Source organism: Lagopus muta, chromosome 1 (assembly GCF_023343835.1).
Source record: "Lagopus muta isolate bLagMut1 chromosome 1, bLagMut1 primary, whole genome shotgun sequence".
Taxonomy (NCBI): Eukaryota; Metazoa; Chordata; class Aves; order Galliformes; family Phasianidae; genus Lagopus; species Lagopus muta.
The window spans coordinates 178257660-178284888 of NC_064433.1; the positions used below are offsets into that span (position 1 = coordinate 178257660).

The window sequence follows — 27229 nt, forward strand, 5'->3', positions numbered from 1 at the left end:
TCCTGATTCTTCTGACAAGGATATCTGAAAAACAAAAATATCTGAAATTGCAGTTGTATCTTTGACATTTCTCACATATAAAGTGAGAATCAATAAAAGAAATCTCCGCAGCCATCTTTCTATAAAAGAGACAGACTAAATGCTCATTATTTTTCTCAGTTGTACAAACAAATTCTTAAACAGCAATTGCTCGATGCGAATCACACAGGATGGAATTGCTAAGAAAAACAAGAAGCAAGGAGGCAAAGAGCCAGGGGAGGCTCACACTGTTTCAAAATCATGGCCCATAAGCAGCACACTGGTCCCCCACCTGTTCTGTACAGTGGTTGCAAACAGCTCCCACAACTGGACCACACCACTGCTTCTCCCTCAACCTGAAGCTTTCCTGTTCCTATCCTCACTTGTGTGTGTTGGAAGCACTGCATGAGCAGCCATTACTCCAGTACTGAGAAATGGGCTGCCAGGGCTGCTCTGATGGCAAAAGTCATCACAAGCAAACAGATGCCTGATGTTCCCACCTCCTCTGCACACAGACTGGGTCAGTTTTCCAGAAGAATAAGTGACTAACAAAAAATGAGCAGCACATACAACTGAGACCTTTCATGCTTTTGTAGTTTAACAAACGTCTCCCCAGCTCTCCAAAATTGTCATTAATGATTCACTTGTTCATTTAACAAAAATAATTCATGCTGGTACACACTCTCTAGATTTCTTTATGGTTTTTCATTACCTGTTGAATTATTCTTTTCACTTCAGTTCATTTCTATTTTGTCCATTAATAACAGCAGCGATTTACTATGTCATATAGCAGGTATTTAGAGAACATTTACACAGCAACATCAATTAGATGCTTTCCTGCAGTCATGAACTTACATTATTTAATACAAATATACAAAAGAAAATACAATGGACTACACTGGAAGGACTGCAGGACTGATTATGTCAATGAATTTATACGTAGGAAACAAAAATAAGTCTATCATCCACTGCCATTGAAATCAGGCATATTTATTTCTCCAGGAGTACTTCCAACTAGAGGCAAACATCATGCTCAACAAACAAATAATCTTTTCATCATGAGCTTTACCTTAGTGAAAGTTGCCAGAACCACAGTAGGATGGGATCCCCTGTGATCCAGAGCAGAATAATTCACAATTGATTCATTCACCTTTATTCTATAGATGAACTTTTTTCACACAGCTGCTGCCTGGCTCTCCTATGGAGATGATCAGCAGCAGTTCTACGTCAGAAGATTAATTCAATATCTACCAACTCATTCTTAATTAAATGGACTGACATCTCTCCATTAGCAATTAACATTCACAACAAGAAACAGAAAGCAGCCAATTTCCAGTTAGGACTGGCGTTGAGGAAGCGCATTTGGTTTAATCTGCCCTAAGTGAAAGCATAAAATGCAGCCATGGGTTGCAAAATAAGACAGTTGTGTCCAGTTTCTTGTAGATGAAGCTAATCCTGATTACATCCATGCAAATACTGTTAGCTCATTAGAGCAGGAGCTTCTGGCAGGGCCTCACAGATATTTTTAAGTGCTGAAGCTGGCACATTAACACTCAGATATTACACACAGCTGCTCAAATTTCCAACCAAAGCTTCTAAACACTATTCAAGACCAAGCAATTGCATTTTAGCATGCAGATCATTGACCACACTCCAGCTCATGCAGCAGCCTAAAACTGAACACTTGCTCTTTGCCTATTCGTGTAAAATTGTTCTGCCTGTAAAATTTTAAAATCCATTGTAATTTATAGTGCCATGCATTTAATCCTAGCTTGGATGAAGCCCAAATGAACACTAAGCTCAACTGTACTTAGCAAATTACCTCAATCGATATATGCTTTTAAAATAAGTTCTAATTATAAATGTTAATTAGCAGAATATGCAGCCATTCACAGTTACTTAACAAATACTAGCGGGCATCTTTAAGATCAAAGAAATTTCTCATTGATTCGTCACAAGCTGTTCAAATTAGCACCTTTTTTCCTAAACACATAGGCCAGTACTATAAAATAAAGGCGCTACTTTCATGCACATAATATTTACACTGACTTGTTTAAAGAAAACAATTAGCTGTATTCCTAGAAGTCAGTGTACAATCTAACACATGATGTGCTTCTAGTAAATGCACTTCATTTACAAAAGTCACAAGGTCACTTTCTTCATTCCAGTTTCCTTACTGGGAGGTGGGAGTAAAACAATACATTCAAATTACTGAACTCATCTGGAATTCTCGAGACAGGCTTTGCTACCGTTAGCTGGGCTCTGAAAGCACATTAAACCCGAGTCTTGCTTCTTTCAGCTGTCTAAATGTCTATTCTGCATCTAAGACTTCTATACTAAACACACTGTGATTTAAAAGCAAAAAACAAAACCAAAACAAAACAAAAAAAACAAAAAACCCACCTGGTACTAAAAATGAAAGAAAATATTTTAAAATCAGATGTCTCTACAAATGCATCAGAATGCAGCAGCAGAGTTAACTTCAGGCTGTAGAAATGACAGCAGAAACAAGATGAAGAGGACAGAGACAGTTGGGAGAAAACAGCCCAAACCCAGATCAAGATGTGTGGCTGAATTGTACTACAATCTTCTTTCACAATTTTCCACATTTTAACAACTTGACTTACTAAGATACTGAAAATGCCACAGGAAAAACAGTCTCAGCTCTTCCCCAAAGCTCTAAAATTTTCGGTTTTGTTCTTCATGTTTCTTCCCTCTAATATTTAGCTTAAAGTAAGGTCATTATTCCATTCCCACCTTTTTAAGCTTTCTCAATAGTTTACTATTAATTATCCACTAATTACACTAGTGATTCAGAAGTCCTTCTACTCTATCACATCGAAAAATAAACAAAGCCATTCAAGAGCTCAAGCTACCACAATTACCAAGGGGATTTTAAAAAATCCCAAACACATATTTCTGCATTGATTTTGCTGGCAAAAGATTTTGCTTTTTCCTTAAGAAACCTGAATGTTCTGTCAGCCACCACGTTATCAGCAAAGCGCCTGCTCAGGAGTTGGGTCCCAGTCTCCCTTGCAGGGAGCCCACTGTGCCCCATCCAAGAGGTAGCAATATGAACCAGTGATGTAAGAGCAACTGAACAATGCTGAGACATTCAAAGAACTGTGCTACAAGCAGGTTTTTCAACAAACTTTCCATTTAAGAAGAAAAATTTAGAAGAAAAATTAAAATCCATTGCCAGCTTGCAACTCTTTCAGCGTAGTTATGATTAATGTAGCTGCCATTAGGACATCTGCAAGAAGTACTTTAATTTATTCAAAAATTATTCAGGACATTTGGATGGCTGGAGGCTATAGCAGCACCTCCAACCACATTTGCATCAAGCCACTTGCTTTACAATTACTTTTTCCCCTGTATTTCAACAAAGCACTGTTTTGCAGACCTGATTGTTTTGCTTTGTTTTCAATTGGAGCTGTATTCAAACAGGCAAAGTCACAATAAATAAGGGAAAAAAATCCCTTCTGAGCATTCAAGTTCTCAATATCAAGAAGAAATCACCTACCAACATGCAAAACTAACCCAGAAATGAGATTAATCAATTTTTTTCTCATTGTATATATAATAGCAAAAGTAACAGATTAAACATCTTCTCTCAGTATGGTGACATGTAATTGAGATTACTGAATACAAAAAACATGACTGAAACAACTGGCTGCTTTCTATTCCAACTCTGATACCAGCCAAGCAGTGAGCATTACATCTAGAGCTACAACATTTGCAATATTTGCAAGCAATACCATGTCAGAAATGCCACTATACTGATGGATGTTTGCAATGTATTTCAACTTAGACAATACTATGACACTTTATCTCTTGACATGTTTCAATTCCTTTTCATTTGCTATCCTCAGTATCATCTGATTCACTGAACCTCTTCCCACAACAACTGCCCTTAGGGTAAGTTCAGCTAGTGAGAATTCCCCTTAAGACAGTAACCACTTCTGGAGATCAAAAGTAGAGAACACTCAACACAACCGTGTGCTCCTTTAGCATTTTTTAATTTCAAAATAACAACTTTGACTGCAATTAAACTGCTTGAACACAAAATCTAAGACAGCACCAAAACTACAAGTAAAGCAGGAATAGGAGAGGGCTATCTTGGTCACTGGATCCAGTATCTCACAATTGCAGCCAACTGCTCAATTTTTACTCAAATTCTGAAAGGACACTCTGCCTTTAACCACAGAGCAAGGCAAAAAAGAAATCTCTAATCCTAATGATCCAGAGGAAAATACATAAATAAATATTTTGGTGACCGGTTAAACCCTGAGCTCAAGAACGAAATGTAGCCATGAGGTGCATTCTCACAGTACAGCTGATCTTCAGCTGTCAGAGAGGGCAGAAAGATGTCACAAACAAAATTAACATAATTTACTATTATGTACTATTATTATATTAAATCTATGTAAAATGCATACAAACAACTTGCTTTTTGTTTAGTTCTAACTTGAACACCTGACCAGAGAAGCAAAACCAGTGAGAACATCTCATCATGATCCTTTCAAATGAAGTTTTCTGATACAACTCTAACTGCTTGAGCAGGGAAACATCCTTGGTAAGAACTGCATTAATTACTTTCTACCTAATATATCAACATTTTTTTCCAGTGACAGCCTTGCCAAGGCAAGATGGTGTTATCAGCAATGCACTGTTCCTGATCTTCTAGAAATCCTCTCTACTTTTTCAGGTAAATTCAAACAACATCTTGCATTATGGAGCTCCCATGCATCCTACGTTTTGAAGAGGTCTCCAGAATGAACGTGTTGCTACCACTCACTGAATAAATGACATATTACCAATTACTGAACACATTACAGTCCCTCCTGGATTTAAAAATGCATTCCAAGTTTGTTCCTACTTCATCCAGTTCTCTCCACCACAACACAAATCAGCACAGTGGTTTTAGGTTTAAAAAAGGCAGTGAGCCATCAAAACCAATTTGAAATGTAGGATCAAGCTGTAGGTGTCCCTGCTCATTGCAGGGGATTTGGACCAGATGACCTTTAATGTTCACCTTCAACTCAAACCATGATTCTATGATCAAGTCTGAATGAGATGACACACACAAAGAACCAACACCTTAATCAGTCTAACTCTACGCCAAGTGGCTTTTAAAAGCATCGAGATAGAACTATGAAAATAAGACTGCTATGTTTTTTAAATAATGAATCCTTGGAACAAAGAAGAAATCTCAGATATTTCCATTGATAGCCCTACTGCTAGGCACTTACCACGCTTTACATGCTGCTACAGAAAACTGGAAAAGCAATGCACCATCTTGCTGTGCTCCAGCTCCATGCAGTGTGTAAGCATGTGAGCCATAGAGCTGCCATGCTCAGCCTCACTTGATGGCTGAGGTCTGAGCCTTCTGTTTCACACTGCCAAAGAAAATACTTCACTGCCAGTCACTGACCATCACTCAAGTCTTTGTAACACATAAAATGAAATGCTTGTATGATCATCACAACATATACTTTGTTTTGGTTTGTTGCTTTTTTTTTTTTTTTTTTTAAATTCCTTCCTTACATTTTCTTCTAAAAAGAATCCTCCCAGATAGCAGAGAAAAAGGACTGACAAGTAAGCAAGCATTTGGAAAACCTGTTTCAGCTCCCTGCTCCAGCCCAGTCAACCAAAGTGCAAGGAACACACGCAGTACCTTCCTCTGTTTTTGACCCATAGGAGTGGAACAGAAGTAAATCTTCGTCACAGACTGCCATGAGGAAAAGGGCATTAACAGATCATGAAGCACTCAGTACTACAGTCAAAAGGTCTGCAGTACTTAAATAGGTTGATAAATTATTGTAAAGTATTTTAGCCTATCTAGGTGGGACACATACAAATAACATTCCAGAATTCAGAGCTATAAAACAATTTAAAAATGCAATCTGCAAAGACTCATGCACCATTATTTCAAATGAGACATTTGCCAGCATCAAGTGTTCTAGAAATACTTTATATTATGCTAAAAGCAGACTTGCTTCATTTAGCAGTTCCTTACAGTGGAAAAACTGTTTGAAGGCCTGTTTATTAAGTATGACTGGAATTATACAGGACATCCCCTGCTTCTCCAGCAAGTGAGATGGGTGTTGGTGGTACAGTCCAGAAAATAGTTTACCACCAACTAGTGTTGCAGTTTATCAGTTGACAGTATCTTAGCTCAAAAATACACTTACAATGCATTTACTATTATAAAACCAGAAAAAAAAAAGTAGCTGTAATGGCTGATGGGCAAAGAGACCAAGTATGTCCTTTTCTGACACATTCAGCATTATACAGCCATCTAAAAGAGTGATATGCAAACACTGACTGAAAGAATTTCCAGTGAGAGGTGAAGGTTATGGGTGAATCAAGCTGCTGTTAAAAGTCAGGAAAAAAGTAAATGAAAAGATCCTGTGTGATGTTGTTTGATAATAAGACACAAATCAGAGTAACTAGCTCAATTATTTAAAACTGTTTTAATGTTATTTCACACCAGGATAGAGCCTGTGATCCCTAATCTTAAAAGTGAAGACACTGTCAAAGGATGGTATTACATAAAGACAACTTCAAAGATGCCGGGCATCTCACTACCAAAGGTAATTTTAGAGATCAGTATCAGAAGGACAATATACAAATCCCACTCGAAATCGAGAGTGACAGCAGATCAAGCTAAAAAAACAATGCTGAGCTTGACAGTTTCAATTTCCTGCTGTGTGTTTGAAATCATTCACCTGTTTGTATTCTGGATATGGTATCAAACACCTTTCACACTGAAAAGATCTTCACCTTTTTGAGGTCATGCTGATAAACATTTTTAAAAAAAGGATAAAACTGCAGGACAACTCTGTTTACAACACAATTAACTTTCACCATGGCCAAATCATCTTTGTTCAAACATCACATGCAACTACAAAACATTTCACTTCTTTGGAATACTTCCAGGCTTCATCAAGTAGGAAAACTCCTGCAGCCACGACCCAGTCAGAAAGCAGTGTGCTCTTCCTCCCCACATCCTACTGGTCAGATTGCAGCCAGAAAACAGAATATGTGAAACCAAGAGACCACGAAAGCATTTTGGATACAAAAGAAAAATGTAATGTTTATGAGAACAGGTCATTTTTTAGGATTAACATTTTAACTGCAGTCTTAAAATGGGATAGCAAGTAGCAGCATGATCTGCATGACTCACTGTAACAGGTATGAAGAAGGAACTAAAACCCACTTACAACAACCCATCCTGGCTAGAAACCTCACATGGCCTTTCTCTCAAAGTTGCCAAGCAGAATCTACCAACAGAGAGCAGCAATGGGGCTCGAATCTATCACTGTCACAGTCTGTAACAGTTAATTAGTAGGAGCCCAACAGGCATGCAGAACGTACCACTGATACCAGTGGTACAGCTGTGTCTTCTGTTCTTCCTATGCCATGAGCTCTCAGAGCCTCCCTGAACCCTCACAGGGACAACTCATTCTATTACATTATCCTATAGGGGCATACAGACTTGCTCCAGAGCTGGCAGACAGCTTCCAGTCTGGAAAAGTCTCCATTACATTCTGACCATAACCAAACACTGAGTCAGCCATTACCTTTGTTCTCACTGTAAGAAAGCATATCTGAACAGAATAGTTCTCATACCTCCCGTTTACATCAAAAATTAAAAATAAACAGAAACCACATATTTTATTACAGAAATCCATCCTTACATTTACAGATCTTATCATGAAGAAAGCCTGGAAGAACACAGAATGACAGAATCACCGAGGTTGGAAAAGACATCCAAGATCGTACAGTCCAACCATCCACCTACCACCAATATTTCCCTACTAAACCACGTCCCTCAGTACATCTAAATGTTTACTGAACACCTCTAGGCTTGGTGATTCCATCACCTCCCTGGGCAGCCCATTTCAGCACCTGACCACACTTTCGGAGAAGAAATTTTTCCTGTTATCCAACCTGAACCTCCACTGGCAGAACTTGAGGTCATTCCCTCCAGTCCTATTGCTAGTGAAATAGGAGAAGAGGCCAAACCCCACAATGGTCTCAGACCATCACCAGCAGCTCTGTGCATTAAGTCAATGGCTGCCTGTTGACGCAGACCAGAGATGCGCATTACACAATGATTTGTTTGTACTAACATTCCTTTAACTATCAGTAACAGCAGGTGCAGCGATGTCTTGTCAATCTTCTCATCTTCTAGTCAGTCAGAGGCCTGAAGTATTTTGATGCTACTGTGAGTGTTCTCAGCAACACAGGAAAATAAAGAAAAACATTTTTTTACGTATGCAGACTATATTATCTCTTTAATATTCATCTGTGTTTCCACTAAGAAGTCTTCCAGGAGTTTAATTCACTCTGTGTCTGACAGTCCAGTGCAATTAGCAATCTGTAAAACCATGAACTTTTTCAACCAAAGGTTCTTTTTGAAGACCATGCCCAATTAATTATACAGGGAATTGTCTTTCAAATGCTTACCAGAATAAACAATACAGGAGATGTTCTTTAGCACCTGGAGAATTTTATTTTTATGTACTTGTAATAAGGAATTATGTCACTTCTTTTTAAGGAGAGTTGATTAATAGAACTTGTCTTTTAGCTGGTGGATCAATAGTCACCAATACAATCTGTATAAATTTCTCAGTCTTTTCTACATTTAGGTATTTTCTACATGGTTTTATGATAGTGTCACTACTAATCATAATAACAGAGATACTAGAAGCCACTTCAGAGTCAACTAGAGCACGGATTTGCAAAGATTCCTCGCTGACGACCCATGAGAGTGCTTTTATTCCACAGCAATCAAATTAGATGTCTCTGAGCAGAGCAATGGCTATCTAGTCTTTCCGTGAATGAACACATGCACACAAGAAAGCCAATATGCTGCCAAGGACAACCTCAAGCTTATTCCTGACCTTTGTCCCTGTAGCAAATCCTTAAAAGATCAATTAAGCACAGGAACCAGCCTTCCTCTCCACAGCATGAATGAATTATGCAGTCACCAGCAAGGGAAAACCAGACAGAATTTCCCCCAAAATACATTTCCTAGAAAAGACTTTTTTGTGATGCAGGAATATGGTGTAAAAAGTCCATTCTCTAGCAGTCAACTGTATCATATACTTGCACGCTTACGGTAAGTTAGTGAAAAAGCTTCAAGGTTCATAAATAATTTTTCTTCCTCAAGGCTCAAAGAGTGCACCTCCCTTCTCCAAGGACCAAACCCCAACACCTTGACCATATCAACCAGCTTTAGAGACATGATGACTTTGGAGAAACGTTAATGAAGTTAAAAAGAAGCATGTTTTCTAACACACCTTCTTTCTCTTTTCTTCATGATATCCTTGAACTCTGTCTGAGTTGCAGTATGACCCAATAAACAGAGAGGACCTAGCTGGTGGAATTCAGCATAAATTTGTTGCGGGTAAGATCACTCAGACAGCTTAGCAGCTTCTGATTTTACCTCTTCTAATTTTAGCTGTTTCTTTGCTTTACATCTGTCAACTGGGACCTTTACATAACTTTCGCATAATTTAACTGGGAAAAATAAAACTATTTAAAGGAAGAAGATAATGTATGTAGTAGTGTAGTGTTAAGACATGAGTTCTACAGGAACAAGCAGGTGGCACAGTCATTTTTTCAGTGCCAGATTTAGCTACTGCCTGCTATCTGCTCACCTCCTACTGACTGAAAACACCAAGGTCTAACTCTAGAAGTAGAGATATTGCAGAAAGAAACCAAATGACTGAGCGTGTTATTCAGGCAAGAGATGAAAAGGTAGGTGGAAAGAGATCTCTTGAGATCCCTAGGCCCATTTCCCATGCAAATCGATCCAATCACCACCATTACTGAATTAGGACAGCTGAGGTTTTGGTACATCTGAGCCTGGAAAATCTCTAGGAGAGCTGTTCAGCTTCGCTGAGCAACCTGGTGGAGTTCAGCACTATTCTCTGTGTAAACAAGCTTTTCCTTGAATCCAATCTGAAATTGCCAAGTCACAGATTTTGACTGCTGTCCCTTGTTACATCATCTACCTGACAGCAAGTTGTCTAAATCTGCTTTTTATTTTTTTACAGCTTTTGTTGCTCAAACCAATTGATGCAGCCAAACTACAGAAAGCATTTCTGAATAAAGGTGATGTATGAGTGAGAAAGGAAAGATAGTTCAAGGGCTTACCTCTGCACAAAGCAAAAACACAAAAACACAAAAACACAAAAACAGTTCACCTAATGCTACGCAGTGGCCGTTCAGACCTAGTCTATGATGGCAACTACACTGTGTTTTTACAGAAAAGGTACGAAATAGGAACATTCTCACAAATGCATATTACATCTTTCCAGCTTCAGTGCCTCGTGGGTGCTGGTTAGGTGAAATAGCAGGAGTACTGAAGCAGCTACAAAACACTGATACCTTCCTACATTTGTTTGTTCAACTCTTAAACAGAATCAGAATGGTTTGGGTTGGAAGGGACCTTTAAGACCATCTAGTTTCAAAATTCTTCCTACTATATTCAGGGACACCTCCCTCTAGACCAGGTTGCTCACAGCCCCAACCAGCCTGGCCTTGAATGCTTCCAGGGAGGGGGCATCCACAGTCTCTCTGGGCAACCTGTTCCAATGTCTCACCACCATCACAGTAAACAATTTCTTCTTAACACAAGTACGCAAGCACTACACTCACAGATATGTGATCTGCTGAAGTATCAGGTAAAAGGAAATGAAAAAATGCTAATAACTTTTGACATCTTTGATAGCACATGAATTATCAAATAAAATGGACTGCTTGAGATTGCTATTTAACATCAGGCCTACAGATCCTTGAGTTTTCAGCTCAAATAGCTGCTAATGTAAATCATGTACATGTAAGTTGACTGTGACTATGCAAACACCTTCCCTTGTCCACCCACAATTCTTCTTGCTGAAAACTGCAAGGCTTTGTCAAATTGTCCTACATGAATGAAGATGGCAATGTACTTGTATAATATAAGCCTAATCCAATTACATGCTGCTGAATTGAATTTTGAAATCAATTCATGTTTATGAACGTCCATTCGAAAAAGTCATTTTTGATATACTGAAATACTGTACCTCATAAACAGTAACCTGAAGATCACACATTTATGATGTACTTCATAAAACTGCTATGTTGCTATCCACATAACCATGTACAGAAAATCATGTAGCAATTAGAAGGATTAAAAATGCTCTTTTGGCATTACGCTGAGAATCTTCTCCTCAGTGGCGAATCAGTGGCAGCTGTCTGCTTGGCCTAACTGCCTACAAGGCAGGTCTAACTATATGGAAGTATTTTCCATAAACAGGCTGAAGATCAGTATCAGTGCACCACCACAGTTGCTACCAAAGCATAGCAAACCATTTTTGAAGATACGGGACTTGGTTCTCCTCTCATGTCACAGACAGAAAGGCATCTGCTCAACTCACATCAGTTTAAAGGATTCGTTGCCTACATTCAGTATCAACTGCCACACAAGTAATGGTTAGAAAGTTCTGCACAAGAGAAGACCAGAAGCAGCACAAAGCCCTCTAATGACAAGGTCCTAGTCCCAGCTGTTGCTCCCAGCCTCAAACAATGCAAGAACAAAAATCTCACAGATGATTGTGGATACCGCTGAATTCTCAGATTGTAATTGAGAAAATCTGACAAGAGAAGAAAAGAGGAAATGAGACTGCAGGCAAATGCCAGCAAGGCAGGCTGCGACCTATGAAACAGAAATCACTACCAATGACTGCATGTGTAAGTGGTTACCACAAAACAAACCTATTTCCAGATCTTAGGGAATTTCAGGCACCATTTCTGGACCTGTTTCTATAACATCCATTCTGAGCTGCAGGGGATCAGCACAGCACAGTTTCTGAGTCTCCATGGATTTGTACCTGCCACAGAAACTTTCTAAAACCAATATGTGTCATGTAACTCCATGCCAGCAGTTCTAATAAGAAAAAATAGTAATAGATAAATAAAAGATCTAATAAAAGATAATTTATGCATCACAACTGCCCATCCAAAGGAGAACTCCCATTTCCTGGATCCAGCTCTCTTCCCCACAGAAACGTTAGTAAAGAACAAAACCTGAGTCTTCTGTGAAATAAGTCAAATGGCTGTGCTGACTCAACAGGGTCTCCTAAGGGTATGCAAAAATCAAGAACTCAATAGATGTTAGAAAGAAAGCTAGCTGTTAGCAGCAGTCCAGCTCGTAATATATATGGACATACTGTTTGTCTCAAGGTTTTTAATCCATTTATCTAATGGATGGCAATCTCACTATGAGCAAATGAAAATACTAAACTCCTGAAAAAAATGCACAGTCTCCAGTCAGTACACACTAAGCAAGCTCTGAGCTGAAGATGTGACTCAGCACGAAGGATGAGGAGGAAAAGAATCATGGAATCATCTCTTATAATCTGCATCACTGGATTTATACAGAAAGGGACAAGCACTGCCAACTTTCATTCTGGCTTTTCTTAGTTTAAGAGTGATTAGCTCTGAACTCTCACTGATGCTCTTTTAGCAAAAGGTTTCTTGCCAGAACACAAATATGTGCAAAGAGCAAGAGAGACACAGCCTCTTTCAGCTTTCCCTGGAAGAAAGGACTGGTGGCCCTGCAAAACCCAACAGTACCAAATGGTTCAGCCCAACGGAATGCAGCCAGAATGCATTTCCTTGAAGTACGAGACGCTACATAAAGAAAGAAAAAGGAAAGGAGAAAAATAGAATGAACATCACCCTTTCCCTAAAAACACTAAGCACATTTATGAAGATTGCTCCCAGATGATACTATTGTCTTTCTTCCTGCCGCTCCTCCTTTGTTTGTGCTCCCAGTTTCCACAACACAGAAAGTAACCTAGCAGAGGTAGCAGCAGATGGAATGTAGCTCCTCCTTTTGAAACAGGAAAAGAGATGAAGAAACAGCAAAAGATAAGGGTCCTGGAAACACAAAAATCAAAAAGTGGGGAAAAAAAACAAGAGAAAGGAAATATTAAATGGAGGAAAGAGAGAAGATTAAAATTATGATTTGCCACAAGGAAAAGAAACTGCAAAGGAGATCTGGAGTCAACCAACAAAGACATCAGGAGTCCTAATGGACTCCTCCAAAAAGAAGGCTGTGTGGGACTTCCTATGATCTCCAGAAAAAGAATAACCCAAGTTGGCAGAGATCCACAAGAACCATCTAGCCCTGCAGGGGCCCAGCCTAAAGTCAACCCCTATGTCTGAGAGTACTGTCCAGATGCCTTTGAACTCCGGCAGCTCGGGGCTGTGATCACTGCCTTGGGGAGACTACCTTTTAATAACAGCACGATTTATGAATGCAGCTGATAAAGGAACAAACAGCTACAGCAAATACTACACCCTGTTTTAAAGCACTGAATGTTGCACTACCACAGATTTAGTATCTCTAAGAAAAGAAGAATCTGACAAAACACAAATCTTTAAAAATGGTCTGAAAAAAATATATTGAGAGAGTCATTACAAGCTTTTTTCCTTTTCTTTTAACGCTCATGTAAAATTCAGCATAAAGCAGCTGGAATCTCAGTGACTACACGACCCTGGAGTATTCTGAAAACAGTCATCACAGGAATTTTAAAACACTGGCAACTGCAGTCTTATCAGTCAGAATGCAGATAATGGTTTTCTGATTGCAAGAATCAATTTTCATCACTAGTAGCAATTACGACTGCTGAGAGTAGCTATAGCTGACTACGTACAATGCTGCAAGCAACACGAACCGAGAATATAAACAGGGGTGATGCCGAGAAAGAAGGGTTGCTTAATTTAAAATTATGCTTCCTTACTGCATGAGGATGTCAGCATAATCCAAACACATCTGATTGCCCCAGCTCATCAGCCAATTAACTCATATTTAAGAAGTTTATACCTGGGATAAGCAGCAAAACTGAATCCCAACATTTAAAACCTATGCTTTAAAAAAATATATATATTCAAACACATAGGGAAATCTGGGAAGTGGCTCAGATTAATACCAGATGCAAAATAAAGGTCTGAACAGTTCTGATCCAGCTTATTTATGAAATTCAACCATCTGCATAATACTTATCGAGCCACAACTGAGGCACATGTATACATGTGCTGTTCACAACAGAATATATTCTCACTAGATGGCATTCCTCTCTGAAAAAGACTTATAAATACAAAAGAGTTGCACAAATAAAAGCTTGGTGAGAAAGCTGTTGCAAGCCTTAGATCACTAGACCTAAGCTGTTCGGAGTTACCCATGTCTTCTGAACTGAGAGTAGACATAGAGAATTTGGTCTCCAAAATACCAGTTCCTGGCTGTTTGACTGTACTATGCTGGTTAAGGCATCAAGGACGGTGCAGAGACACAAAGAAGAATAGCAACCAGTTGATCTGTTGCTGAAAACATGCACAGAATATAGCAGATGCTAGAAAAGCTTAAAATCTGTGCCTTATAGGGGAGAATTCAAATACTGGTTACCAGACACAAACTGGTGTGCTTTCTTCTTATTCCTTGGAAAGATCAAGGCAGGAATAAAGTGACTATTTGTGTTCTGCTCAAGCTGAGACTGCTGAGGATGTGTCTAATGAGTCTGAATGAAACTGAACTATATATTTTGGAAGCCAAGAAGAGAAGATGGCATTAATTTACATTCCAAACGACATCCTAGTGGCTAGTTTCTCTTAGACTGTACACTTGTCACCTTAGCAAGACAGCATTCTGAAAAATTAAAGGCTTACATACTGATGAACTGAGATCACAGCACCTTACACAATTTTCTTGTAAAGTTCTTTAATCAAAGGGGAGGAATAAAGAGATACAGAAGAGAAATACAGAAAGTCCCAGTCTACTCTTCTTCCCCGAATTTAAGTTTACAGAACATGGTGCTGTGCAGTTAGCATGAAAAATCTAATCAGTGATGAAATGGAAATACGAAGCTTGGGTGGGAATGTTTTTGCCTCTTCATCTGTGTGTTTGCACTCTGCAATACACAAGTTCTTGTCTCATTTCTTACATTTTTACTGTTTTTCTAGACACCTATTGAGTAGAATACATTGCCTAGATTTATGAAATGTGTATTCAAATGGAAAAATGTATATCACTTAAGCTGCTGGGATTCAATCTTTAGCCTCAGGAAGGCATCTGCACAAAATGAATAGAGCTCTCATCACTCTGTCTGTGCTCCAACATACTACCTCATGCAGGGAAGAAGATGACGGGGGAATCCTGCTCCTGACATCCATGGGCCCAAGAAGGGAAGGAAGAAGAGGGAGTGGAATGATAAATATTTCCTTTATGCAAAGCAGAAAAAAACTCAAAACAGTGACTCAAGTAATTACTCAGTTATTTGCTGATCCTAATTCAAGAGCGTAGATGGAATGCTGCCAAACCTCTCTTTAATTCTAAAGCTACCAAGAGTTAAATTTAACTGTGCAATCCTAGTAAACCAGAAGAAAACCCACAGGATTCAAAAGAAAGAGTGAAATGCATATGTGTTAGAACACATTTATTTCAATTCACAATCCTGCAATTTCAATAGCCCGAGCTACACTTCATTTTTTTTTCCAATGCCAAAATATTGTTGTTCTGAAATAAACAAAAATGTTCAGTCTTCAACATGTTGAAGATTCTGAAGCTCAGCAGTCAACATAAGTCTAGGATAGTTCCAAGGATCCTATTTCAATTCTATTAAACACAAATGGATAAATTCAGAAATAACAAGTTCCTCAAAGAATAATCAATTAAACAGTGTAAACTCAAAGCTTTAATACTGGAGAAATTTCTTTGGTATTACTTATTACTATGGATATTAAAGGAAGTAACTTACAGTGAAATAAGACACTAACTTTTGTATTCCCTATCACTGCAGATCCAAGAGACACATCTCCTGTTCCTTTGTACTCACAAATTCAAACTGACATGTGGCATCAAAACTCATCTCCAGAACCATAACCCCACCCCCACTCTAAATAAATAAGCAAATAATAAGAAGCTTAAAGAAAAAAACATTTCCTCTGTTTACCATAAATCAGAAAGCAAACACAAAAGAAAGCACAGGGTACAGGTATGTCAGACACTGAAATGAAAACACGTTTGTTTTAGTACATTGTGCATCTACCTTACTTCAGCAGACCTTCAAGGATGAGAGGACACAACCCCCCTAATCTTTGCTTTTCCCTAAACTATGAGGAAATCTCTTCAGTAACCATTAAATCATCAGTTAACTGGGTGCAGAGCAGCAGGCTGTCACTACATACCATTTTGTGAATATCATACTAAATTCAATTGCTATGGATACGTCCAATTATTATAAATGGTCACTTATGAACCTATTTAAAATTCTCCATGTGCTGATGGCTGTAATGAAAAGCTTCATGGCAGTGTGCAGAATTGGCAAATCAATCCATAAGAATCCTTCCTTGTTATATGTTCAGAGCTACAGCACAGAAATTTTAATTTAATCATAGATATTTTTAATTGCAGAAAAAGCATGGCTTATTACAGCTTTACTTAAAGCAATTTAAGTGCCATATTAACTGGAATCATTAGCATGCTATTTTTAATAAACAAAGCACAGATAAAGTTTTCTTACAGGCATACAATAGCCATTTTCAAATCCTAACTTAAACATTGTAGAATATGGTGATTTTTAAAATGTCTCAGAGCACAGACAGTTCAGTATCAATTAGTCATTTCTTTTTAACAACTTCAACCTGAAATTGGGATTCTGTTTAAGAAAGTTTAGAATTACTAAACCAGTAAATAAAATGTTGATATTCAAATTGCTCTGCTAATTCACAAAGCTTGTCAAGAAAATTCAAAACAACACAAACACAAAATTATAATAAGCAGAGCTACTTACAGTTTCCTGGATATGCAAAAAGAACATGAGAGTTAACAGGGAACACTGAGGTTAATTAAACTGTTTTAAGAATGACTTATTAAAAGGGATTTAACTCTCAGGGTCATTTCAGTTGCAAACTCTCCACATAAGTGATGCTGGAAGATTTTATAGCTGAACCATCCAAGTCCTCTGGAGCTACTGAACAGCAGTGATAAGACACAGACTGTCCTGAAGCTCTGCTGGGACATGATAATCCTCTCCTGAGTTATTCTATGAGTAAAATAAAGTTCACAGTATCTTAACGTAGAATCATATAGAATCATAGAATGGACTGGGTTGAAAAGGACCACAGTGATCATCGAGTTTCAACCCCCTGCTGTGTGCAGGGTCACCAACCACCAGACCAGGCTGCCCAGAGCCACATCCAGCCTGGCCTTGAATGCCTCCAGGGATGGGGCATCCACAGCCTCCTTGGGCAACCTGTTCCAGTGTGTCACCACCCTCCATGTGAAGAACTTCCTCCTCCTAGTATCTAACTTAATCTCCTCTGTCTCATTTTAAAACCATTCCCCCTTGTCCTATCACTATCCACCCTCATAAACAGCTGTTCCCCCTCCTGTTTATGTGCTCCCTTCAAGTACTGGATCCCCAGACCACAACAGCATTGTACCCAGAAACCCTGCTCTAATTTCAGAAATCTCAGGGAGCTAAAGCAATGAACAGTCAGTTCATGGGAGGCAATTAATGCACCTGTACCATTAACCAGTGACTCACAGAGATGCAGGATGTCCCACAAGGCTTTCTCAATACCAATAAACCGATCAAAGGAATTTGGGAAACTATTCAAAAGGAGCATGAACCAAATTCCCATACATCTCTTTCCACACTGAAACAACCAGAGCAAATCTGAGTCTACAACCTGAAGAATGTAGCTGCAGGCTAGATTTTCAAGGAAAAAGAAAATCAAGACAAAAGCACAGCTGAGAGTTAACAGAAGTCATTTCCAGTAGCTGCAGGAACGATATACAGTGGATGCAGAATTTTCATCATATCTTGATTATATTTTTCCAAATGGGTTACTGACAACAGGTTCTCAAGAGATCCAATTCTATCCCTTTGCTACCTGGCACAAAGATTTCTTGAGCTACGTTCAGCCAGTTTATCACGAATCCCTTGGAGTATACTCAGGAGGAAAAGACAACAGGGTGTTACAGTACATTTCTGGGTAAAATCTCAACAGAGCATGGCATAAGGAGCAGAAAACAGAATGCTGCACTAAGGATTGCATCTCACAGTGACGCGATACACACAGACATCCATGTCTGAATTTGTCATAGCTTTATCTTTCAAGTATGTGCCTCCTGCTCACTCAGGTGTGTTTTATAGATGCGCTCACACACATCCCTTCAATCTTGAGAACCAAGATTCCTAACTCCATTGTGACTCCGTGAAAATTTTGAACTACAAAAAATACATGAAGATGTATTTAATAAAATATATAAAATCTGATATATGAATACTAACTCTTGGGGGAGTAGCAAAACGTGTTGGAGGAAGAGCAGAGGAAAAAGACAAGACATGAGAAAAGTTAAAGCATAATTACTCTGATGTTGCTGCTGATCCTTCAATGCCCTGAAGTCACTCAGAAAGAAATAATTCATATAAAAAAGTGTCTCTGAACTCTGAGTACCTAGATCTTATTATATACTTAAAAAGACACCAGTTTTCCTGCCTAATAACAATCCCCATCCTCAACTGTATTACAATTATTTGACCCCCTCAATCTGTTCAGAAAGAGGAAAACCCTCCCAGTATGGAGTGCACGCTCTGGGTGTATTTCTCTCTGTTTTAATCAGCCAACATTTTCCTTACAAATCTTGAGGTAATCAGCTTCTGGCATTCTAGACAGTTGCTTTTCAGTCAGGTGACAATCTCAAAATAAGCAGTTTGCACAATGCACAGAGTAAATTCTTAAAACATCAAGTGCTTGGGGAGACTCCTCTCAGAGTGACCGGATGCTAATAAGTTCAAGACAACAGATAGAGCAAGGCAGCTAAGTTGTGTAGCTTTACTTTAACATCGTGTACACAAATGCTTTCCCTTTTTTAACTTCTTCAAGATTGCCAACGGCTAAAATGATTCACTCAACTGTAATGACTAAGCTTTACCTCCTGGCACAGCTAGCAGATGCTGTCCTAGCTCTTTCTAGCAGATGCTAATGCCCTCTTTTGGGGGGGAGAGGGCTAGTTATCATATTTTGCATCATGTTGGGTGTTGCTGGCTGACAATCACAAAGAACATCAGTGAAGGAGCTGGAAACACCATATTATCCTGAGACTCCCCATCTACTCCCTGCCCTGCATCCCACAGATGCATTCAGCTGCATCTGGAAAATGCCTTTCCTTCAAAAATATATTTCTTAAAAGCAATAATTATGAAGTGAGGAAGTTATCTTAACATATCAATAGCACTCTGAGGCATTCAAACAGCAATACAGTAAACTCAGTGAGAACTATAGTCATGTTTAGCTTCAATGCAGCCAACAGCTGCTTGCAGAGAAAGAGCTTTTAAATGTCAGGGGAAGCCTAGAAGTGAAGGGTACTTCTGGGCCCAAGAGTGCCAGCCACACGGAGCTGCTCTGTCACTTCATAGGGGATTAATTTTAAACTAAAAGAAGGGAGATGCAGATTACATGTTAGGAAGAAATTCTTTACTCAGAAGGTGGTGAGGCACTAGCACAGGCTGCCGGAGAGCAGTGGGTGCCCCATCCCCAGTGGAGCTCAAGGCCAGGTTGGAGGGAGCCCTGGCCACTCTCAGCTGGTGGGAGGCAACCAGCCCATGGCATGGGGTTGGAACTGGGTGATCTTTAAGGTCTAACACAAGCCATCCAGTGATTCACTTCTGTCCTTTGCTGCTGTGGCTCAGAGACACACTGTGCCATCAAGGCCACAGGTCAGAGGCTAGCAATCCGTGTTTCTGCTTCTGCATTCTGATTTACTTGTACATCAAAATGTGACTACAAAATTTTATCCAGATCACTTTCAAGAGAACACAGCAAACATTATGTTGCTTCGTGGAAGGGCTCAAAGATAGCAACTTTATCAGCACCACTTGCTTTTTTTCAGTCTTGAAATGCTGCATCAAATTCTCATCAAATTCTCCTAACCAACAGTGAAAAAACCCAACCTAAGACTCCAGTTTCTCTTTAATAAAAGAAGAGAGCTCTTTTGTCTGATTTCACATCCTTTTACACTCAAATTCAATTAATGGTAATAAATTCCAAGAAATACTTTCTCCAAAGCATCCTTTAAGAGCCCTCACTTCTTACTTAGTTTATTGTGTGAGGATTTATCCAAGGTGGAGTCAAATAACACTGCCAGTAACTACACACCTAACTGCATGTTCCAGTACACTCAGTAGAGTATGCTAGAATTTGGTTATTAAATCCCATTTGCAGAGCCTATCCCTCATGCCTCAAAGGCTGAGTAAAAAGTTCCCTGCAATTGCTGTGGGCTCCTGTGACATCAGGAGAAATAGATTCCAATTTCATTCTAGAAAAAAAGCCAGAAATGCCCAGTCATAAAAACAGGACAAGAAACAGCAGGACAACAGGGCAGGAATCTCACCAAACAAGAGAAGCAAAAGTCATAATTGATGAATTATTAGTTAATGTTTAGAGTGGAAACGTAAAAAGGAGTTTTGGTCAGACCCAGTAGGCTGGATACTACTGAAAGATGATAAATAAGACTCCATAACCCAAAGAATTTATCTTATGAGAGAAGCAGTTAAAGCAAACAGAAATAAAGTGGGTAGAAGTGGAACAAAAGATTATGACCCCAGCTGCTTTGATGTGACTGGCTGTTCTGAGCTGTTGATCTAATCCCTTTCTCCAGCTGTTGAACTGCATTAATATGTAGCTAAAAATACCTTCGCTGCTTTTTGGTTCTCCATATTGCTTTCTCTTTTGAGAAAATGCTATTAATTGTTAAAGAATTGTGTCTGGCAGAGTAAGTGGGTCCACAAGCCATATAGTGAAAATGGGAAAGTTTTTGAACTCCTGACTTAGGCAATATACATTTGCTAAACTCATTTCTGTTTCAATAGTTTCTCTCTTTTACTATTTCCCTTTTTTTTTTTTCCTCTGGATGTCTCATAGGAGCTGCTTGAGTCATATCCTACACAGACTATGGAGAGCTTCAGCTACTGTAGCTTCATCTGTAAGCTCCTGTAAAGCAGGGAGTGTTGTTAATTAATTCCTCAGACACCCAGTAGCCTGAAACTGCCACCTTTATCTAACACCTGCTGCTCCCCTGTACGTCCACAACTGAGATGCCCAACTCCAGGCTGTCACAGCTGCTCCCAATGGAAACATCTTCCCTTCAAATGAGTCCCACAGAAAGTGACAGGATTCGATTGCACAGAGTTCTGGCAAAAGTAGCCTCTGAACAAAACAAAAAGGCCAGCAGTTTTCACAGAGGATGACGTGAAGCTTCAGAGCTTTGCCTCCTCTTGCACAGAGCAAGCTCAGCACTTGAGAGGTAAAAAGAAGTCCAAGCAACAACAGGCTTACACTGCTGGTACTCTCACAGCAAGTCTGCCAGGCTGCATCCAGCATGCCAGGGTTGCATAGAGGAGAGGAAAGTGTGCATCAAAACATGTTTTCATCTTATCCAATCTGTATTTAAACCATCCTGTACACATGTGCACACCCACAGAGCACACACAGACCACTCTTCATTTCCTATCATTAAGGAGAGATTCATTTGACTGGCAAAGAATTTGGACAGGGGAAGTACATCAGTAAGCACAGCCCTCTGAAAAGAATGGCCTTATTTCTCCAGCTGCTGAGTAATATGACACAGGGGGATTTTTTATACCTCAAGAAAAGGTGAAATGAACACACAGCCAAACATTTACAAGTGTGATACAGTCTGATCCGATCAGTGTTTTCTCACTATATTCAGATGTCTGTTAATCATTCATTCCATAATTTTTCTACCACGCTTGCTCAATACATTAAAACTATGCCACTCTAAACGTTCACATGTTAATTTCACATAGAAAACTTCTGCTGCTTCACTGAGAGGTCACAACATCAGTGGCTCTCACAGCTTGCCATCTCTGAAGGCAGAATTAATCCTATAACTAGGCCTTCCATCCTAAACTGCGCTTACTTCAGAACTACAGTATGAAGTGTCTTCCTATACTCCTATCTCCCAACACCTGGTCATCATGGAAAACACAGAACATCATCCACTTTCTCAAGGGAGTAAGATCTCTGCTAACTGCCAAGAATGAATAGGAACACATGTAGCATAGGAAACAGGAGATGCAGTATGAGAAATACCATGTATATTCCTCAGCCCATATTCTTTCCAGCTAAATGAAATCTCAGTTCATCACAAAACATGCAACATGAAAAACTAGAAGAGCCATGAGGAAATTAATAATACACGTATATGAATAAGGATAGGAAAGGGTTGGGGCCTAACAAAAGGCAGGAATAAACTTCAGTGTAACCACCTGTAGCTTAAAGAAAGAGGTTCAGCAGAAACAAGTCTAAACGTGATTTCACCAAAAACCTTACTGCCTTCAGTACTGCAGCAGGCTATCAATATGTTCAGGTATTTAGAGGGAAAAAAATGGCATCAGCACTGCAGCTGAAATGGCAGCTCACTTGACGTACAGAATAAAGAAACTGCAATTTCAAAAAGCCTCCATGTTATTAATAGATACACACACATACAAACTTCCTAACCCCACTCAGTGTCTTCTCATAATGTCATTATAACCACATTGCAGTAGGTGAATGACAAAAGATAAGCAAGGAGAAAAAGCCTGTAAGGAGTCATTGACCAAATCATTGCTTATTAAAGAAATAAATGCAGTAATCAAATAACAGTTTGAAAAGCACAAGCATTAGCTTGATCATAACCAAACACAAATCCTTACCCGTGCATTCTTGTTCCTGGCTTCTCTCCTCGCTGCTTTCTCTTTCAGCCTTTTCTCCTAAAACAAATAAGAAGATCCACAGTTTTAAACAAAATTTCCAGCCTGTTTTTTTTCTAGTAACTTAAGATTTTATTGGAAACGCCGAGATATTTTTAGTGCACACAGATTATAATGGTGGAATCTATTCTAAACATTACTGATGAAAAATTACATACAAAAAGATCTGCTTGAGATATTATTTCTTATTCTTGCTCTTAAATGATATCAAAATGATTCAAATTCACTGAAACTCACTACTCTTGAAGGAAATACACAGTTAAGTATTTTGATGAAGTTAGTACTTGTCTAAAACAGGTCAGATAAAAACTGCACCAAAAGGTAAGTTTTCTAATTTCTCACTGTTTTAACATGGAACTCAATCTATTTAACGAGCAAAAATAATAATTTTCCCTACTTCAGAATTGCTGAAGACTGAAAGCTATAACATATTCTCAATAGCTTTCTTATCTCCACTATTAAGTAAATGTTACTTTTTGTTACTGAATGTTACTGAAGAATTTTTGTTAGTAACTGCATCAATTCAGGAGCCATAATAACATCAAGCTGCCTCCACCAAAGGCAAATGAGTAAAAAGCAATGATAAAACTCATTCAAAGCTGCCAGCCAGATTTCTAACATCCCAAAGCAGCCAAAATATTTAACTGACATTAATCACCCTCTTTCTCTCTTCTTTTTGTTACTGGGATTTGTTTATTTTTAAACCAACTGAAACATTATTTTATTTGCTGTCAGGTCTTCATAATTTAACATCCTTTCAATTATCGATTTCATGAGGTAAGGACAGAAATTCAAGTAAGGGCACTTACACCAGCTTGTAAAGGACACCATTCCCTATTTTCCATTTGTCTTATAGAATCATTGAGGTTGAGAAAGACCACTTAGTCCAAAATCAACCCACCCCACCATGCTCTCTAACCACATCCCTCAGTGTTACTTTCACATACTTCTTCAACACCTCCAGGGATGGTGACTCCACCACCTCCCAGGGCAGTCTGCTCCAATTCCTCACCACTCTTTCTGAAAAGAAACGTTTCCTTATATCCAACTCGAACCACCCTTGGCACAGCACGAGGCCATAAACTCTCATCTTAGCAACGTCAACAAAATTGGTTATTCAACCTTTTTTACACAAGCATAAAAAAGCTTATGTGATGCATCTGTCTTTGTTCCTTTGAGCAACATAAGCCGTCCCTAGCACCAGCATGTAAGTCCACATAAACAGGACACCCCTTTAATATCAGCTCTGGGTCAACACGTTGGCACAGAAAAGGCTGAAAACCATGTTACAGCATGAAGACACATTTCAGATCACTCTTGGATATGATGAGAAAACTCCAGCAGTTCTGGTGCTTTATCATTGCAATTAAAGAGCAGACACCATAAAATTAATGAGTAAGGTGATCTGGTCAGGAGCACAGATGCCACTGTCACTGCTAGCTGAGCACACCCATATTGAAGCTACAGAGACCATGCATGGTAAAGGACATTGATGCAGAGCACTCAGCTCTCTCTGGCCTGTGTTTCTTTTGGTCAGCACTCATCCTCTTCTCCTGTGCTTTAATGCTGCACTATTAGTTCTCAAGAGACCTTCCCTTTGGTGCTCTTGATGCTCTGGCATGTAATTCTAGTGCAGTACTTCTGCTGAAGATGGACAAAGGCTTAGTCTGCCATATAACACCAGTGCCAAGTCAGTTTCAATTTTCCAACACTATCACTAGTTTTACCAAAGCATACAGGAAGGTACTTCCCAAAGCTGCTTGGGAAAGTAGTATGGTACACGTATGGTGCTGAGAAAGTCAGAACACACTGCCAATATTTTCAATTGTTGTCTGAATTCAATTTCTTTTGAGACATCTTTGTGGTACATGCCATCTTCTGTCCTTCTGATTGCCCAAACAACTGAAGCACTCTCAAAGTCTGTGTAGATCAACCTCTCTTCTCTAAATCAAAACTGAACAGATCAAAAGTTCATTCCCAGAAGCAGGCAGTGAAAAAACTGAATGAGGTTTGTGTATCTCTGCCTTACACAGTTCTCCAGTGCTGCAGCTGACACCTTTGTACACCAAAACCTCAATCCATCCAAACCTACATGCCACTGCATTCAGCACATGGTGTAAAAAAAAAGACTTCACCGTAGTCAAACATAACACAGCTCTCATTGTTTCAGCTGTTTTAGAACATGAAAAAGCAGTCAATATTTTTATTTAAAGCCACAACAGCATCACATGGGCCAAAAGAAGCTACTGGGACCAGATGCCATCTGTGTGGACACTGTTAGTTTACTCAGCAACAGACCAGACCTGAGCACCCCAAGCACAAGCCCACTGCATCTCTCAGCCCTCAGCTGCCAAAACAGATGAACCGAGCATTGCAGACTTATGTTGAAAAAAGAATCTTGTTTTCCAAGACCTCAAAATGGAGGTGCTGAGGACTGATTCACTTTGGTCTTACATATAGTTAATGTGCCAGAAAATCAGGCTTAGGATATATACCAAAAAACGGTATTTGGAGAACTGTTTCATCCAGGAGTTTGGTGCTAGTCATTAACTGCTCTGAAGTTTAGACTGCATGTTTGCAGAACAATGGGATAGCAACTGTTCAAGTCATCTTCCAGAAGTGACTTGACATCTATCAAAATATACAAATATGCAAGCTTGCTATCATTATTCAACCAACTTAATGATGTATGTTTACCTGAGTCTGAAAGCACTGCCATGAGTAGAGCCAAAATTAACAATTTTGTAACAAAACAAAAAGTCAGTTTTTATCCAGCTATTCAGATATTAATGTAAGAATTGTTTACATACTCCTATTTTCCAGGGACTATTACTACACTTACAAACTGATTTACCATTTATTAGTCAATATGTGTAAGTAATATCAGATTTCAGATTCTAGATTTTAAGAACATCTTCCGAATATCCCCAACCTTTACCATTAAAACCCAGCAACTTTTACTACCAACTTACTGTATACAAATTACACTCAACCACCTCTGCCAATTAAAACAAGAACAGGCAGCAGAATGAGACAGCACCCAGATTGGTAAATGGCCAAGGTTAAAAAAGAAAGATGAAATGACTCCATTGGGATGAACACAGCTCTGTTTGAATATACAGAAGCACGGAGAATGAAGATCTGGCTCCTCCTGAATTCCAGCAATATGAAAGACAGCAGTAAATGCTTTTCCTTTCAAATATGAGCTAGGTGTCTTTATGAAAGACAAAGGAAGGGGAAAAAGTTGGAAATATTCAGTGAACATTTCTTCATAATGCAAACCAGCAGAGACAAAAGGGAAATAAGACAGGATGTTACCGTGATCCAGAGGGAGTTTGTATGATTCCCTTCCAAGTCAAGTTTGTATTCATTTCTGACCATTTTTATTTATGCCTTTCTAATGATTTTACTGAGGTTTTCCACTTTCTCTCAATCCCTTTTTCTAAGTGCTGTAGTTGGGCATTCTTTGCTCACTCGGGTCACCATTATTCTCTTACTTTTCTGCTAAAACACTGATCCTTTTCAAACTTTACTTTCAAAAAAGTGAAAGAGAATACAGAGCTGGAAGATAACCTACTAGATATTACAAAGCAGGATAAAGCTGTTTTTAAATTGGGTAGAACAGAAAATTTTAGATAGTGTCTTAACTACAGCCACAGACTTAAGCCAATACAGTTGAAATTCCTGCTCAAGAGATTTACAAAGAGCACTGCAAAGACAGCTATGAAAGCAGAAGATTGACATAATGCCACAGAACGGAAATATGCCAGACAGCACAATATACGTATGTCTCTAAAGAAAAGACAAAAAGATCTTAAAGGTGCAGAGACTGGAATGAGGAGTACAAAAAAGAAAGTAGAAGAGGAGATGGGATCAATGCACCTGGCTACCTCAACACAGGCTGTAGGACTGTATCACCTTTTACAGTAACATTCCTATCCTGGTTTAAAAAGAACTCTAGATTTAAAAACATTTCAGTGAAGCTGCTGTTACACTGAACTGAACTACTTATACTTGATTTTTAGCCCCTTCATCTCTTGACTGGCAGAAGGTATATTCGTATCTATTGAGACCATATTCAGGTCTCAATGTACATACATCCCACTCATGCCAACTCTGCTTTCTTTTCTAAGGTAAACAAAAGCAACTCCAGATGTCTCCCAGTATTTATGTCTATTTTCCCAAATATTCCATGAACAGGCATTTATATGAGATCTTACTATCTTTCCAACCACATTTCTCACTTTCGTTTGTACATTCAGTGATTCCTTTAGATCATGCCAGCAAAATCCCACTGCCATAGTTCACACTGACCTGGGCAACCAGAACATCACCCATATCTTTCTTTCTTAAGGCATCCATCTCTGAAG

General features: G+C 39.0%; 1 protein-coding gene across 1 annotated transcript in view; it reads right to left on the reverse strand.

The window, feature by feature from the left end:
- Window positions 1–27229, reverse strand: part of DDX10 (DEAD-box helicase 10) — a 172387-nt gene that overhangs the window by 30676 nt on the left and 114482 nt on the right. Inside the window, exon 16 of the mRNA XM_048935168.1 lies at window positions 22803–22859. Within this exon, the coding sequence (XP_048791125.1) occupies window positions 22803–22859 (57 nt within the window). The remainder of the gene's footprint in view (window positions 1–22802; window positions 22860–27229) is intronic.